Raw genomic sequence first — 16,913 nt, 5'->3', positions numbered from 1 at the left:
CCTGTATGTCTTGTGTTCTGTACCAGTTACGAAATAAAGATGTGTTCCAAGATTCAGCTCTGCCTCATCCTTCGTCCTGCCTTATTGGTGACCCCGTTATGGACATGTTCGAGGAAGTAGAAGACTGTGACGTTGATTCGTCCTCGTCTCCTCAGCCGCGCCGGACGGAGGTTTTCACCGCGGCTCTGAGGCTTCCCGACTTCTGGCAAAATGACCCGGCTTCGTGGTTTGTGCATGACGAGGCGCTCTTCCACTGCGAGGAATCACGGAGGATGAGCAGAGGTACTACTTGACCATCGCAGCCTTGGACCAGCAGTCGACCAGGCGAGTAATCCAGCTCCTGGCGCTCCCCCGCGGCTCGGGAAATTCACCGCGCTGAAGCAGCTCCTGCTGCGGAGGTTCTGCCTTTCTGCCCCCGAGAGGGCGGATAAACTCCTCTCCTGCCCGGGTTAGGGGACGGCTCGGCCGTGGACTTGATGGACGACATGCTGTCACTGTTGGGCGAGGACAAGGGTGGATTCCTTTTTCCTCACTTGTTCCTGCGCCAACTCCCGCCGCCAGCGCGCGCAGCTTTGACTAACTCCCGCTGCTTGGCCGAAGGCGACTTCCGTGGTTTAGCCGAGGAGGCGGATCGAGTTCTGCTGGCGACAAGGAGATTTGCGGTGCAAGGTGTGGGAGCGGAGCCCCCCCAGCTGGTGACGGAGAAGGCAGACCCGGCAGTGGTGGCCGGAGTCACTGCCCAGAGACGACGCGGGACCAACCTGTGCCTTTTCCATCAGCGAAATGGCGCCAAGGCGCGACGTTGCGTCCCTCCTTGCTCGTTGGAGGCGCCGGGAAACGCCAGCGCCAGCACTCAGTAGCAGCTGTGGGTGCTGGTGGACGATGTGAGCTGCTTTTCGTCAAAGACTCGGTGTCAGGGAAGCGTTTTCTGGTGGACTCCAGCTCGCAGCTGAGCCTCCTCCCTCCAGCTGAGCCTCCTCCCTCCAGATGAGCCTCCTCCCTCCAGCTGAGCCTCCTCCCTCCAGATGAACCTCCTCCCTCCAGCTGAGCCTCCTCCCTCCAACTGAACCTCCTCCCTCCAGCTGAGCCTCCTCCCTCCAACTGAACCTCCTCCCTCCAGCTGAGCCTCCTCCCTCCAGCCGACCCGGGACACAGGACCTCCGTTGACCAACGGTTCCCCATCTCCTCTTTTGGCAGTAGGTCAGCGACTGTATGTTTCCACGGACGCCAGTTTAAGTGGGACTTTGTGATCGCCTCCATTACTGTTCCCATTATCGCTGCTGATTTTCTCTTTGCTCATGATTTACTGGTTGATGTCGCGAACCGCCGGTGGATCGATGCAGTATCATTTGCTACCTTTCTGTGTGAGACCGGGGGACCTGGGCCGTTAGCCCACGCTACTTTGGTAGCATCAGAGAATGTGTTTCAGCGTTTGTTGGGGGAGTATCCGTCTTTGACCAAGCCTGTATTTTCCACCACGGTGATGAAGCACGGCGTCGAGCATTTCATTGCTACCACGGGCCCGCCGGTTTTTGCGTGTGCACGTCGCTTAGATCCGGAGAAGCTAGCTATAGCTAAAGAGGAGTTTGCCAATATGGAGCGTTTGGGCATCGTGAGGCATTCTAACAGCCCGTGGGCCTCGCCGCTTCACATGGCGCCGAAGGCAGATGGGTCATGGCGTCCATGTGGAGATTTTCATCGCCTTAACAATATCACTGTGCATATTCAAGACTTTTCTGTGCGTGTGGCACGTCTGTGTTTTCTAAAGTGGACCTGGTGGCAGTTATCACCAGGTTCCTGTGTGCAGATGATGTGCCTCAGACTGCAGTGATTACCCCGGTCGGGCTTTTTGAGTTCCTGCGCATGCCTTTTGGCCTTAAAGGGGCAGCACAGACTTTTCAGAGGTTGATGGACTCGGTGCTGCGCGACCTCGCTTTCGTGTTTGTTTACCTGGACGACATCTTGGAGGCTAGTTCGTCAGCTGAGGAGCATTTGTTGCGTCTAAAGCAAGTTTTTCAGCACCTTGAGGAACACGGCCAGTTTGGTCTGCCTGTGATTGACTGTTTGGGTCATCGGATTTCTGCTCAGGGTGCCATTCCGTTGTCTTCTAAGGTGCAGGCGGTGACAGATTTCCCTCGTCCGGCCTCTGTTAAGGCCCTGCAGGAGTTTTTGGACACGATTCATTTCTACAACCGCTTTCTTCCGCGTGCCGCCCACCTTTTGCAGCCACTTTATGGGGCTTTGCGTTTGAAGAAAGGCTCTGATCCAGTTGACTGGACACCGGATCATGTCCAGGCCTTTGAGAATACCAAGACTGCTCTTGCTGATGCAGCTCTTTTAGCCCATCCAGCACCTTCAGCACCCGTCTCTTTAACGACTGACGTGTCTGATATAGCGGTGGGGGCTGTGGTGGAACAGCAGGGGGCTGGAGTTTGGCAGCCTCTTGCATTTTTCAGCCGCAAGTTACGAGACAACGAACGCAAGTATAGTGTTTTCGACCGTGAGTTGTTGGCGTTATATCTTGCAACCCGTCATTTCCGTTTCCTTCTGGAGGGTCGTTCATTCACAGCTTATGTGGATCACAAACCGTTGACCTTTGCGATGTCTAAGGTGACGGAGCCGTGGTCTGCTCGCCAGCAGCGCCATTTGATATCCATCTCTGAGTTTACGACCGATATTCGACATGTGGCTGGTAAGGCGAATTGTGTCGCTGTTTGTCCGTCTCGAGTGCTTGTGTGTCCCGTGCATCTGGGGGAATTTTTACCTGTAAGTTCTGCGCCGCGACCCCGGTCAGACGCCGGTCCATTTTCCTCCAGCTGTTTTTCGGCTCCGGGCCCCGTTCACCACGGTTTTCCACAGTCGTTTGTTCCGGCGGAGCTCAATCCGGCCCGCCTTGCGTCGTGCGACATGACGCTCACCGCTCGCCCTTCCAACCCCAATATGATGGCTGACGAGGTCATGTGTCCGGCCCAGGTTCCCCGTCGTGGTCGCCCTCCTTCAAGACCCCCAGTGTTTTCTCCTCCTCATGGACGCCCTGATCGCCGAGTTTCGCATGGGGGACAACACAGCCGTTATAGCTGACCGTTAAAGCCTCCAGTGAGGTACTGACTGGTTTCCCAGATGTGCCTTCTGGGTCCGGGGGGGGGGGCTGTGTGGCAGCCGTTATAATCCAGGCCTCTCACCCGGAGGATTATGGGAAAAGGGGCGGGGTTTTGAATTCTCCTGCGCCCGGGCTGTTGCGGGCTTTTCCAGTCAAGTTCTGTGAGTTACGAAATAAAGACGTGTTCCAAGATTCAGCTCTGCCTCATCCTTCGTCCTGCCACAGTTCTAAATTAATTTCTCATCTCTGCTGAAGCCCAGTGCTGAACCTGCACACCAATCACCATCATTTGAGAATGGGCGGGGCATTTTCCAAGAGATCTGATTGGTGAGGAGGCGGAGCTTTACACTCACTGTGATCTTATCCAGAACATAACCTGCTCCAGAGCAGGTGAAACATTCAGTCAGTTGCCAGGTGAGAAGTGAGCCAGCGTCCGAGTACGTAAAAGCCTGAGTTATTTCTGAAGCTGCCTGGATGAGATGAAATCTAAACTAAAGACCTCTTGTGTCCAATATTTGAAGTTGCTTGTTGATTGGATCATGATCAGCTGAGATTATTATACACTTTTTTAAATAAATGAAGGCGTAAAAGCTTCCTTTCTCTTCAGTCTCTGGACTGTCCTGGTGTGAAAGCACCCAAAATGACATGGCATTAGCATTACTAAGAGTGATCTTCAGGATCTGCACTCTGATTGGCTGCAGAAGAGGGGGCGTGTCCCTCATTGTGTCTGTGTAGCTGGATGGGCTAATCTGACGTGCTCAAGTTAGCGCCACGTTCAAAACAGAAAGGCTTCAACCCCGTGGCCCATGTGTTCCACACTGCCCCACCCCACCCCACCCCCATACTGCCCCACCCCACCCCCACACTGCCCCACCCCACCCCCATACTGCCCCACCCCACCCCCACACTGCCCCACTCCACCCCCACACTGCCCCACTCCATCTGACACTGCCCCTGTGTGTGTGTGTGTGTGTGTGTGTGTGTGTGTGTGTGTGTGTGTGTGTGTGTGTGTGTGTGTGTGTCCTCACGTCGCTCTGTGTGCGGCTCAGCTCTTTGACGAAGGCCGTCTCGATGGTTTGAGGCATCAGAGAGTACAAACTGCTGCCCGTCTCCTTCTTCCCCTCCTCCCTGTATGCTTTCTGAGACAACAACACAACACGACAACAACAACATCACAACAACATCAATGCCAACAACAAGACGACAACCAGACTAAAACAACACAACAGCATCACAATGACAACATGACAACCAGGCTAAAACAACACAACAGCATCACAATGACAACATGACAACCAGGCTAAAACAACACAACAGCCTCACAATGACAACATGACAACAACCACACTAAAACAACACAACAGCATCACAATGACAACATGACAACAACCACACTAAAACAACACAACAGCATCACAATGACAACATGACAACCAGGCTAAAACAACACAACAGCATCACAATGACAACATGACAACCAGGCTAAAACAACACAACAGCCTCACAATGACAACATGACAACAACCACACTAAAACAACACAACAGCATCACAATGACAACATGACAACAACCACACTAAAACAACACAACAGCATCACAATGACAACATGACAACAACCAGACTAAAACAACACAACAGCATCACAATGACAACATGACAACAACCAGACTAAAACAACACAACAGCATCACAATGACAACATGACAACAACCAGACTAAAACAACACAACGGCATCACAATGACAACTTAACAACCAGACTAAAACAACACAACAGCATCACAATGACAACTTAACAACCAGACTAAAACAACACAACAGCATCACAATGACAACATGACAACAACCACACTAAAACAACACAACAGCATCACAATGACAACTTAACAACCAGACTAAAACAACACAACAGCATCACAATGACAACTTAACAACCAGACTAAAACAACACAACAGCATCACAATGACAACATGACAACAACCACACTAAAACAACACAACAGCATCACAATGACAACTTAACAACCAGACTAAAACAACACAACAGCATCACAATGACAACTTAACAACCAGACTAAAACAACACAACAGCATCACAATGACAACAGGACAACAACCAGACTAAAACAGCACAACAGCATCACAATGACAACATGACAACAACCAGGCTAAAACAACACAACAGCATCACCAAAACCTTATTAGCAACAACAAGACAACAAAGACATAGCATCAATAAGAACAACACAGCAACAAGACAGCATTAGCACACTGTGTTAGCATTAGCACACCATTAGCATTAGCACACTGTGTTAGCATTAGCCCACTGTTAGCAATAGCACACTGCTAGCAGGCGGTGCTACCTCGCTGCAGAGCTGCGTTTGATTTTTGGCATGTTGACATTCTTTGGTCTCAGGCAGTAAAGAGTACAAAGATTTCACCAGCTCCTTCTTACCCGCCTCTTTGTATTTAGCCTACAACAACAACAACAACAACAAAGAAAGGTTACAGTTCTTTCAAATCAGAAGAAAAGTTACGTTTGAAACAAAGTGTATCATTACAAATGATCCAGTTTGATCTGTAGAGCACATTGACACTTCCTCCCAGCATCACAGTTTATTGCAGCGGTGGCCATGCGGCTCGTTTCCTGTCAGAGGGTCTGAGGAGACGATCACACACACTTGAGCTAAGCAGGCCAGCATTTTGGTCAAATGAAGTGACTGGACATCATACATGTGCAAATGAATTCTCAGGAGATGCAGAAAACAGTGACTAATTCCCAGTTCCCACAATGGAGAGGAACATATGAATAGGGACAGGATAATATATAACAGCTCAAAAAAGACCTCATTTTAATGATCTTCTGTGAAGTACATGAAAAGTCACACCAAATTCTAGAGAAGGAATAGAAAAAGTTCACATCTAAACTTAAATACAATGGTAAATATTCAGGAGAGGAGAGGAGAGGGTTTAACTGGCCACAATATGAAAATATAGAATGTATGATAAATCTCCATATGGAATTTGAAAAGTTAGACAATGATCAGCAAGATGTGGATTCACAGCATGAACAGGAATCATTTCACCCCCTCAGCCCAAACAAAGGTGCAGAGACCGTCTGCAAATTATAAACTGCTGCAAAAGCAAAGACAGATTCCAGAAAAATAGTTAATAACAACACTTGGTCTGATACTGGATGTGGTTTGTAGGATCTGTCTTCACTGCTGGAGCACCTTTGTCATTTGCATTGGTTTAGACTGAGGGGGTGAAATTAAAACCCATTAGGAGCTGGATAGAGATAGACCTTCAATGGTGTATTCTAATTTCTTCTTGACTAAATACTACATTGTGACATGTAGGTTTTGCTTCTTAACAGTTATATGTTTCCTCTTCTCCTTGACATTTTTGCATTGATGCTTCCTATATCGTTTCTTGCTTCATTAAAAAGTTGTATTTTTTCTTTTAAGGTAATAGCTTCTTTTCTGTCCCTGTCCCTGTCCCTGTCCATGTACCTGCCCCTGTCCCTGTCCATGTACCTGCCCCTGTCCCTGTCCTTGTCCTTGTCCTTGTCCCTGCACCTGCCCCTGTCCCTGTCCCTGTCCTTGTCCCTGCACCTGCCCCTGTCCCTGTCGCTGTCGCTGTCCCTGTCGCTGTCCCTGTCCATGTACCTGCCCCTGTCCCTGTCGCTGTCCCTGTCCATGTACCTGCCCCTGTCCCTGTCCCTGTCCCTGCCCCTGTCCCTGTCCCTGTCCCTGTCCCGGTCCATGTACCTGCCCCTGTCCCTGCACCTGTACCTGTCCCGGTCGATGTACCTGCCCCTGTCCCTGCCACTGTCCCTGTCCCTGCCCCTGCCCCTGTCCCTGCCACTGTACCTGCCCCTGTCCCTGCGCCTGTCCCTGTCCATGTACCTGCCCATGTCCCTGCCCCTGTACCTGTCCCTGCACCTGTCCCTGCACCTGTCCATGTCCCTGTCCATGTCCCTGTCCATGTCCCTGCACCTGTCCCTGTCCATGTACCTGCCCCTGTCCCTGTCCCGGTCCATGTACCTGCCCCTGTCCCTGCACCTGTCCCTGTCCCTGCGCCTGTCCCTGTCCCTGCGCCTGTCCCTGTCCCTGTCCATGTACCTGCCCCTGTCCCTGTCCCGGTCCATGTACCTGCCCCTGTCCCTGCACCTGCCCCTGTCCCTGTCCCTGCCACTGCCCCTGTCTCTGCGCCTGTCCCTGTCCATGTACCTGCCCCTGTCCCTGCCCCTGTCCCTGCCCCTGTCCATGTACCTGTCCCTGCACCTGTCCCTGTCCCTGCGCCTGTCCCTGTCCCTGCCCCTGCGCCTGTCCCTGTCCCTGTCCATGTACCTGCCCCTGTCCCTGTCCCGGTCCATGTACCTGCCCCTGTCCCTGCACCTGCCCCTGTCCCTGCCCCTGTCCCTGCCACTGCCCCTGTCTCTGCGCCTGTCCCTGTCCATGTACCTGCCCCTGTCCCTGCCCCTGTCCCTGCCCCTGTCCATGTACCTGTCCCTGTCCCTGCACCTGTCCCTGTCCATGTCCATGTCCCTGTCCCTGTCCCTGTCCCTCCTCACTCCAAACTTCACTACATGTACGTGTTTATTTCCTCTGTAGTTTCACGTTGGCTCTACCTGCTGAGAAGCTGCTTCAGCATTGGGACACATCAGGAAGAGTCAGAGAATTATGAACCAATCAGAGGCCACCTTTCACAATGTATCAACCACATGGAATCAATGGACCAATCATGTTGCAAATTACTGGATGTAGTATAAACTGGAAGTCAGTAGCAAGTTGTGTACTCGGGCTGATAAGTCACTACATTTTAGTGAGAAAAGATCCTGACAGCCATTATACACATATTTTAGAGGCATTGAGCAACACGTCCACTTTTTTTTCTGAAAATTGACCGTCCACATGACTGCTGGATGCTCGCGGCCTCAAACCATGTCGTGGAGCGTCTCACCTGGCTGTGTGTCTCAAACCATGTCGTGGAGCGTCTCACCTGGCTGTGTGTCTCCGACATCTCCTTCACAAACTGAGTGTCCAGAGTCTCAGGAAGCAGCGCGTACAAAGAGCTGGACAGGTCCTCTTTGTCCTTCCTGTACTTCATCTGAGGAGGACACACACACACACACACACACACACACACACACACACACACACACACACAATGAAATATTTTGTGATATTTTAGATGTGATTAAAATGTGTTATAAATGTAAAATATATTGAAGTTTGAATGAAAAGACCTTTTTCATATAAAAGTTGATCAACTTCTGTTACGTTCCTCCCTTTTTTAATTTAAGCCCCGTCTCCACCGCACACAAGCACTAACCCCGACCGAAATTTTGGGTCGTGTCTCCACTGCAGAGAGGAGCATAAAAAGTGGGCGGGGCTTATGAGCTCCGCAGAAATGTGACATTATAACAGAAAAGACCGTCGTCAGATGTAGATCTTATGAATCCTCTGTTGTTGTTTAAATTCTCCACTTTGCACTGTTATTTTTTGCAGCGGAAAAAAAAAAGTTACTTTTTGCAGCGGAGAGCTGCAGCCGCAACTTCCGTGTTTGTTGTGAGAGAGTGAACGCTCCGGCCGGAGCGTTCCCCCCGGTTGGCTGAGGCACAGACACGGGAGTCTGAGCTTTCTGCTCAAACGCAGGAGGTTCTCCACTCCGGCGCTGATCGCGGTCCGGCAGCTCAGCGTTGGAACACGGAGGCGCCGAGCTCCGAGCTCCTCTTCATCGCTGCCGCGGTCCGTCCCCGCGATAAAGCGCCACTGACCGCGGCTGAACAGAACGCTGACCGCCTCTGGGAAGCGGAGCTGCCGGAGCGCGGTCAGCGCCGGAGACGAGAGCTCCGGACGCGCATCCACGCCACGGCGAGCGCTATGCTGCTAACAGGAAGCTCCAACGCGATGCAAAGTCCCTCCCCCCGGTCTCCCCCTGCCTCAAGTCCGCTCTTTCACCACAAACACTAAAGTTGAGCAGCAAAGAAAAGAAAATGAAAATAAAAACAACCAGAGCACAGCTGATCACACTGACAGCAGAGAATTCAGCCGGCACATTAAAATATTGAGGGCGTGTCGTAAATCACTGACCAATCAGCAGACAGCAGCTCAAACTCAGACCCGTTCCATGGTCCTGGTACCCCGACGGAGGGGGGGCGGAAAAGCGGTCGCCTTTGGAGCGGTTTAGACCGCATTCCTGTGGTGACACGCGAACCGGAGCGGTTTAGACCGGTCTAGGCAGGTACTTTTTGTGCAGTGGAGACGGGGCTTTAGATCATGTTTGGACCTTAGGTGGTGTGGAGGCGGGGTCTTTGTTGAGCCCCCCCCCCCCCCCCACCATTCACCTGGCTCTGAAGCTCAGAAGAGTCAGGGTTCACGTTAAGTCTCGCCCCCTTCTCTGCTCCTAATCTGGCTCTGAGGCCTGGGGGGGGGGGGGGGGGTCCAAATCGTCAATTTAGAATTCCCCCACTCTGGGAGCCGTGTTTAAAACCACCCCATGTGGACCATCAACCAAAGACTATGCAGAACTGCATTCTGGTGTGGACGGCCCCCCAATCCTGGAGGTGCAGATCACAGTTAAGCTCCACCCCTGGCTGTGGATTCTGAAGGTGTAGGGTTCCAGTTAAGCCCCGCCCCCTCTTCTACTCCTCACCTGGCTCTGAATCTCAGAGATCTGTTTGAAGAACTCCGTCTCTTTGGTCTCTGCCATGTGATGGAAGAGGCTGCTGGCGGCGTCTTGTCGGCCTTTCTGCTTGTATTTATTCTGTAAGACAAGCACACCTGTAAGACCAGGCTGAAGGCTAGCCCCCCCCCCCCCCCCCCTCCCCCTACTCACCTGGCTCTGCAGTTCAGAAACAGCTTGAGCAAAGCGAAGCTCCTCGGTCTGAGGCAGCTGAGAGTAGAGAGACGAGCTCAGCTCCTTCTTCCCCTCCTGGTACTTCACCTGGACACACAACACAACCACTGAGTGTGTGTGTGTGTGTGTGTGTGTGTGTGTGTGTGTGTGTGTGTGTGTGTGTGTGTGTGTGTGTGTGTGTGTGTGTGTGTGTGTGTGTGTGTGTGTGTGTGTGTGTACCTGGCTCTGCAGTCCTGCAGTGTGTTTAGCATGCTGTGTCTCCAGAGTTTGTGGCAGCTGATGGTACAGACAGCTGCTGGCCTCCTTCTTGCTGGCCTCCATGTATTTAGCCTGAGGAGAACCACAGTGTGACCAGGCCTGAACACACTGTGACCAGGCCTGAACACAGTGTGACCCAGCCTGAACACAGTGTGACCAGACCTGAACACAGTGTGACCAGACCTGAACACACTGTGACCAGACCTGAACACAGTGTGACCAGGCCTGAACACACTGTGACCAGACCTGAACACAGTGTGACCAGGCCTGAACACACTGTGACCAGGCCTGAACACAGTGTGACCAGACCTGAACACAGTGTGACCAGGCCTGAACACACTGTGACCAGACCTGAACACAGTGTGACCAGGCCTGAACACACTGTGACCAGGCCTGAACACAGTGTGACCAGACCTGAACACAGTGTGACCAGACCTGAACACAGTGTTACTAGGCCTGAACACAGTGTGACCAGGCCTGAACACACTGTGACCAGACCTGAACACAGTGTTACCAGGCCTGAACACAGTGCTACCAGGCCTGAACACAGTGTGACCAGGCCTGAACACAGTGTCCCCGGCCTGAACACAGTGTGACCAGACCTGAACACATTGTTACCAGGCCTGAACACAGTGTGACCAGGCCTGAACACAGTGTCCCCGGCCTGAACACAGTGTGACCAGGCCTGAACACAGTGTGACCCGGCCTGAACACAGTGTTACCAGACCTGAACACAGTGTCCCCGGCCTGAACACAGTGTCCCCGCCCTGAACACAGTGCGACCAGGCCTGAACACAGTGTGACCCGGCCTGAACACAGTGTTACCAGACCTGAACACAGTGTGACCAGGCCTGAACACAGTGTGACCCGGCCTGAACACAGTGTTACCAGACCTGAACACAGTGTGACCAGGCCTGAACACAGTGTCCCCGGCCTGAACACACTGTGACCAGGCCTGAACACAGTGTCCCCGGCCTGAACACAGTGTCCCCGCCCTGAACACAGTGTGACCAGGCCTGAACACAGTGTCCCCGGCCTGAACACAGTGTGACCCGGCCTGAACACAGTGTGACCCGGCCTGAACACACTGTGACCAGACCTGAACACAGTGTCCCCGGCCTGAACACAGTGTCCCCGCCCTGAACACAGTGTGACCAGGCCTGAACACAGTGTCCCCGCCCTGAACACAGTGTGACCAGGCCTGAACACAGTGTGACCAGGCCTGAACACAGTGTGACCCGGCCTGAACACAGTGTTACCAGACCTGAACACAGTGTGACCAGGCCTGAACACAGTGTCCCCGGCCTGACTGGGAGCATGGTCACCTGGCTCTGCAGCTCCGACACACTCTTGGCGAGCTGCGTCTCTGCGGTCTCTGGGAGCTGAGAGTAGAAGCTGTGTGCCAGGCTCCTCAGGCCCTCCTCTCTGTATTTACTCTGAAAGCAGGAATCACACCATCACACTGACACCAGGCGAAGTAGGGCGACTCGCTGTCATACACAGGAACCAGAAGCTGACCTCGCTCTGAAGCTCCGACATCTGAGCCGCCAGTTGCGTCTCGGCCGTCTGCGGCAGCTGAGCGTACAAACTGGAGGACATGGACGCCTTCACATTCTGCCTGTACTTGTTCTGGAAGGGAAGAGACAAAACAAAGACCAGTCACTGGGAGGAAGATGCTCTACAAGCTGTGTGTGTGCGTGTGTGTGTGTGCGTGTGTGTGTGTGTGTGTGTGTGTGTGAGACCTGGCTCTGCAGCTCAGTGACCTCCTTCACGTGTTCAGTTTCCAGAGTGTGAGGCAGGCTGTGGTACAGTGGACTGCCGCCCTGCTTCACTGCCTCCTGCTTGTATCTGACCTGCAGAATCAAACACAGCGTCACTCTGCACTGCCAATCTGACGCTTCCCCTCAACCTGCACTCTCACAGTGAAACCTGCACTCACTGTCGACTTCTTCTAAACTAATCAACAATTTCAGAACATTTTTCATTCTTGATAAAATTCTGACAAATTCTCAAAATTACTAAAATGTATTCTAATAAATAATAATGTATAACAAACTTTAAAACCATTAAAAAAATAAATAAATGTCTTATATATTCTGAAATTTCCACATAAAATATGCTATCTGGTAAAATAATATTCTTAAGAAAATTGTAACAATTTGTATAATTTCTGAAATGAATTTGACATATTTATTTCATTACTTTCATGAATTCTGTCATCAATTTCTTCAAATAAATGTATTTAAAATTGAAAATAAATACACTTTGAATTTCTTAATTTTAATATATTCTATCATTGTTCTTTAATTTGGAAGTGAAGTTGTTTCCATCACATATTCTTTATTATTCACAAATTGGTTATTAAGACAGTAGTTCTATCTTTCCTAATGTACATTAGGTTTTGTGTTAAAAATAAATGATTTAGCAATACATTCTTAGAAGTCCTACATTTTTAATCAATTTTATTGAATACATTTTCCCAAAGGTACAATTTTAAAGAATTGTATCGTTTTATAATTTATATTATTTGTGTTATTTTTTCTGTATTATTTATGAATTTTTCTACATGTTATTCTTTTTGAGTGGTACAACTTGCCATTTAAGAATGATGAAATCATAAAACTTTAATTCTTTTGAAATAAATTCTATTTTGAGTTTTACATTTTGAATAGATTGTTAAATCAATTTTAACAAACCAAATTAAAATAAAAATTATCTTCAATTTAGGTGATTTTCTTTACATATTTTGTATTATTTAGAAATGGTACTATTTGTTTTTCTAAATTAACAAATAATTTAATTTTTCATAATTTTCTTTGCAAAGATTTGTCAAATTATTTAATTCTATATTCAGTCCTATTTTCAGAAGACGTTTAAAATCTTTATTTATATTTTTAATCAAGTTTAATAAATCCTACAATTAGAAAAAGTACTTTTCTAAGGAATTTTAAATAAATAAATTTGAACAAATGTATTTGAATTTTAACAGATTTTTTGATTTTTTGTTTGAGAAAAATTGCACTGTTTACGGATGTTTTTTCAAGAGGCGGAGCCTCTGAGGCCATCCCCTCCTGTGATTGGTGGGTTCAGTCTGGAGTGTCTCACCTGGCTGTGGGTCTCCGACATCTCCTTCACAAACTGAGTGTCCAGAGTCTCAGGAAGCAGCGCGTACAAAGAGCTGGACAGGTCCTCTTTGTCCTTCCTGTACTTTGCCTGGAAACACAAACCATGTCTTTGCTGGAACAATAAGACGACAGTGGAGAAGAAGCTCCCGTGATGCCTTCAGGGACCTCACCTCGCTCTGGATCTCTGACACGTGCTTGGAGAACAGGGTGTCTGAGGTCTCAGGCAAGAGGGCGTACAGGTTCTTGGCGGCCTCCTTCTTGCCGTCCGCTCTGTACTTCTGCTCGCTGCAGACGTCCTGCTGCTCTTTAGCTCGCCGCGTCTCACTGGTTTCAGGAAGACGGTGGTACAGCGAGCTGGCGGACTCCTTCAGCCCGTCCTCCCTGTACTTCACCTACAAACCGGAAGACAGCTGGAGTCTGTTTGGTCTGCAGCATGCTAACGCTAACGTTAAAGAAGCCAAATACAAACACCGTTTTCTACCCGTGTCTCTCGAACAGCTGTCGCCCCATTCACACCTTAACGATCCAAGTGAAAACACATTGTTTTGTATTTTTGTTTCAGAAAATGTGTTTATACTGCAACATTTAGAAAACCATGTCTGTTTGCATGGAAATGACAGAAACACTGAAAACAGTAGTTAGCATGTCAGGCCACACGTTGGTGCTCTTGGTTGTTTTTGTCATGAAACCAAACAAATATGCAGCAGAGAACAATCCAGTATGAACATGAACAATGGGAGAACAAGGACATTTGACCCATAGATATAAACACTAGATGCTGCACAGCCAATCAGCACCTGTTGACGTGACGTGCTGACAGCGCCGCCATCTTGGGGGGGTCTCCCGCTCGTGCTAAACATAGATCCCAGGCTAGAAAATCCACAAATACATTCGTAGCTCGCTTGCTAGTCCACGTAGCAACACAAGTAATACCTCATTTTAAAGCTGAGGCAAGACTCCCCCCACCTCCCAATATTTCCCCATGAGGTTTCCATGGGATAGAACTTCACCTCAGCTTTAAAATGAAGTATTTTTTTTGTGCCTACGTGAACGAGCAAGCAAGCTACGAATGTTTTTGTGGATTTTCTAGCCTGGGATCTAGAAGTTTAGCATCGGCAGGCGACCTCTCCAAGATGGCGCCGCTGTAGGCACGTCACAGGTGGCGCAGTGAGGCATCTAGTGTTTCGTATCTATGAACTGACCTCTTTGACCATATGCACTAAGGCCATGATAAATACCTCTGTGAGTAGATATACAATAATAGTGTCATGACGCCCAGTCCAGATTCTCCTGGACTTGATACTTTTATTTTGACAGTCACCGTAATAACAATCCAACTCGGCCACTAGAATGTCCATGAACTCCCATTGTTAATGTTGTGTTTGTTCTCTGCTGCGTGAGAGTGTGTGGCTTCATTACCAGAACAACCAGCAGCACCACCTCCTGGCCTGCTGTGCTCACTGCAGTGGTTTCAGTGTTTCTGCAGTTTCCGTAGAGATGGACATTATTTTTCAGACGTTGCTATGTAAAAGCAAAACGTTTGTCAAATGAAAATGCAAAGTTGATGCGTATTTTTAAGGGGGTAGTGTCTTCTATTGTGGAGAAGTGAAGAAGAAAAGTGATGTGGTTGGTTCGTACATGGCTCTGCAGCTGCGACACTTGCTTAGCGTGCTGAGTGTCCATGGTCTCCAGGAGCTTGGAGTACAGACAGCTGGACGCCTCCTTCTGTCCAGCTTCTTTATATTTAGTCTGAGAAACAACACAGATGTTCCTTTTGTAAGGCTGCAGGTCACATTGTTGAGCTTCATGCTGAGGTTGAACGTACCTCACTTTGGATGTGGGACAAAGCTTTGGCCAGCTGGATCTCATTGGTCTGGGCGAGCTGAGAGTAAACGCTCACACTCTGACTCTTCTTCCCACTTTCCTTATACTTGTTCTACACATGACAACACAAGAGATGAGCTGAGAAGCCGTTAGGTGAGGCCCTACACCTTCTCCTCTCCTTCGTACAACCAGTAACTAGTTACTTAAAGTTCCTGTGTTAAGAACAATCACATAGCAGTGTCACGGTAGTGTTAGCATTAGCATAAACTGAGCTGACGCTTTAATTCACTGATACAGTTAAGATAAGATAAGATAAGATAAGATAAGATAAGATAAGATAAGATCAGCCTTTATTGATCTCACAGAGGAGAAATGTACTTGTTCCATTCTGCTCTTAAGGACTCTTGAGTAGGAAAGACAAGAAATGTGCAAACAGTTAGAAAAGAGTAGAGGAATCTGATATACAATGACTATCAAGAACTCCAAGGGCCAAAAGTATTTACAGTAGAAAGTAATAATAGGTCAAATAAAATAGGACTAAAATAAAAAAATAAGATAAAAATCACAAACTATAATAAAGTATAATAAGTTCTAAGGGGAGCAAAGTATACAGTAAGATGAAATACAAGGAAATTAAACTATGATTGGGGGGGGGCAAGGTGTAGAATAAAGTACAATAAATATACTGTAGTAAAAAATAATACCAGTGTTGGCAGTGCAGGTTCAGTCCTAACAAGTGGTCAATTAAGTGACGTAGATAAAGTGGCGTGGATAAAGTGACGTAGATAAATTGACGTAGATAGAGTGGCGTAGAAAGAGTGGCATAGATAAAGTGACGTAGATAGAGTGGCGTAGATAAAGTGACGTAGATAGAGTGGCGTAGAAAGAGTGGCGTAGATAAAGTGGCGTAAATAGAGTGGCGTAGATAGAGTGGCGTAGATAGAGTGACGTAGATAGAGTGGCATAGATAGAGTGGCGTAGATAGAGTGACGTAGATAGAGTGGCGTAGATAGAGTGGCGTAGAAAGAGTGGCGTAGATAAAGTGACGTAAATAGAGTGGCGTAGATAGAGTGGCGTAGATAGAGTGACGTAGATAGAGTGACGTAGATAGAGTGACGTAGATAAATGTGGGGAGATAAAGTGGCGTAGATGCAGGGGTTATTGCACATAGTTTACCATGTGCAATAACATTACACATAAAATTACAGTTCAGCTAAATTTACCAGTTACCAGGAGGAAGACACTATAATCTGAGGTTAGAGGAGGAAGATGCTCTATAATCTGGATTAGAGGAGGAAGATATTCTATAATCTGATGTTAGAGGAGGAAGATGCTCTATAATCTGGATTAGAGGAGGAAGATATTCTATAATCTGATGTTAGAGGAGGAAGATGCTCTCTAATCTGGATTAGAGGAGGACTATGCTGTATAATATGATGTTAGAGGAGGAAGATGCTCTATAATCTGATGTTTGAGGAGGAAGATGCTCTATAATCTGGATTGGAGGAGGAAGATGCTCTATAATCTGTTGTTAGCGGAGGACGATGCTCTATAATCTGGATTAGAGGAGGAAGATGCTCTATAATCTGGATTAGAGGAGGACGATGCTCTATAATCTGATGTTAGAGGAGGAAGATGCTCTATAATCTGATGTTAGAGGAAGAAGGTGTTCTATAATCTGGATTAGAGGAGGAAGATTATCTATAATTTGATGTTAGAGGAGGAAGATGCTCTATAACCT

General features: G+C 48.5%; 1 protein-coding gene across 1 annotated transcript in view; it reads right to left on the bottom strand.

The window, feature by feature from the left end:
• LOC308144173 (uncharacterized protein) overlaps positions 1-16,913 on the bottom strand; it is a 78,873-nt gene that overhangs the window by 35,059 nt on the left and 26,901 nt on the right. Inside the window, exons 10-26 of the mRNA XM_080515231.1 lie at positions 15,174-15,284; positions 14,987-15,097; positions 13,519-13,740; positions 13,329-13,436; positions 11,966-12,076; positions 11,742-11,852; positions 11,549-11,659; positions 10,185-10,295; positions 9,945-10,040; positions 9,762-9,872; positions 7,735-7,745; positions 7,226-7,627; positions 6,896-7,159; positions 6,614-6,805; positions 5,557-5,575; positions 4,129-4,239; positions 2,970-3,034 (exon numbers count right to left, since the gene is read on the bottom strand). Coding sequence (XP_080371357.1) covers positions 2,970-3,034; positions 4,129-4,239; positions 5,557-5,575; positions 6,614-6,805; positions 6,896-7,159; positions 7,226-7,627; positions 7,735-7,745; positions 9,762-9,872; positions 9,945-10,040; positions 10,185-10,295; positions 11,549-11,659; positions 11,742-11,852; positions 11,966-12,076; positions 13,329-13,436; positions 13,519-13,740; positions 14,987-15,097; positions 15,174-15,284 — 2,267 coding nt within the window. The remainder of the gene's footprint in view (positions 1-2,969; positions 3,035-4,128; positions 4,240-5,556; positions 5,576-6,613; positions 6,806-6,895; positions 7,160-7,225; positions 7,628-7,734; positions 7,746-9,761; positions 9,873-9,944; positions 10,041-10,184; positions 10,296-11,548; positions 11,660-11,741; positions 11,853-11,965; positions 12,077-13,328; positions 13,437-13,518; positions 13,741-14,986; positions 15,098-15,173; positions 15,285-16,913) is intronic.

This window comes from Blennius ocellaris, assembly GCF_963422515.1.
Source record: "Blennius ocellaris genome assembly, chromosome: 19".
Classification (NCBI taxonomy): Eukaryota; Metazoa; Chordata; class Actinopteri; order Blenniiformes; family Blenniidae; genus Blennius; species Blennius ocellaris.
This window is presented reverse-complemented; position numbering and strand designations above follow the sequence as displayed.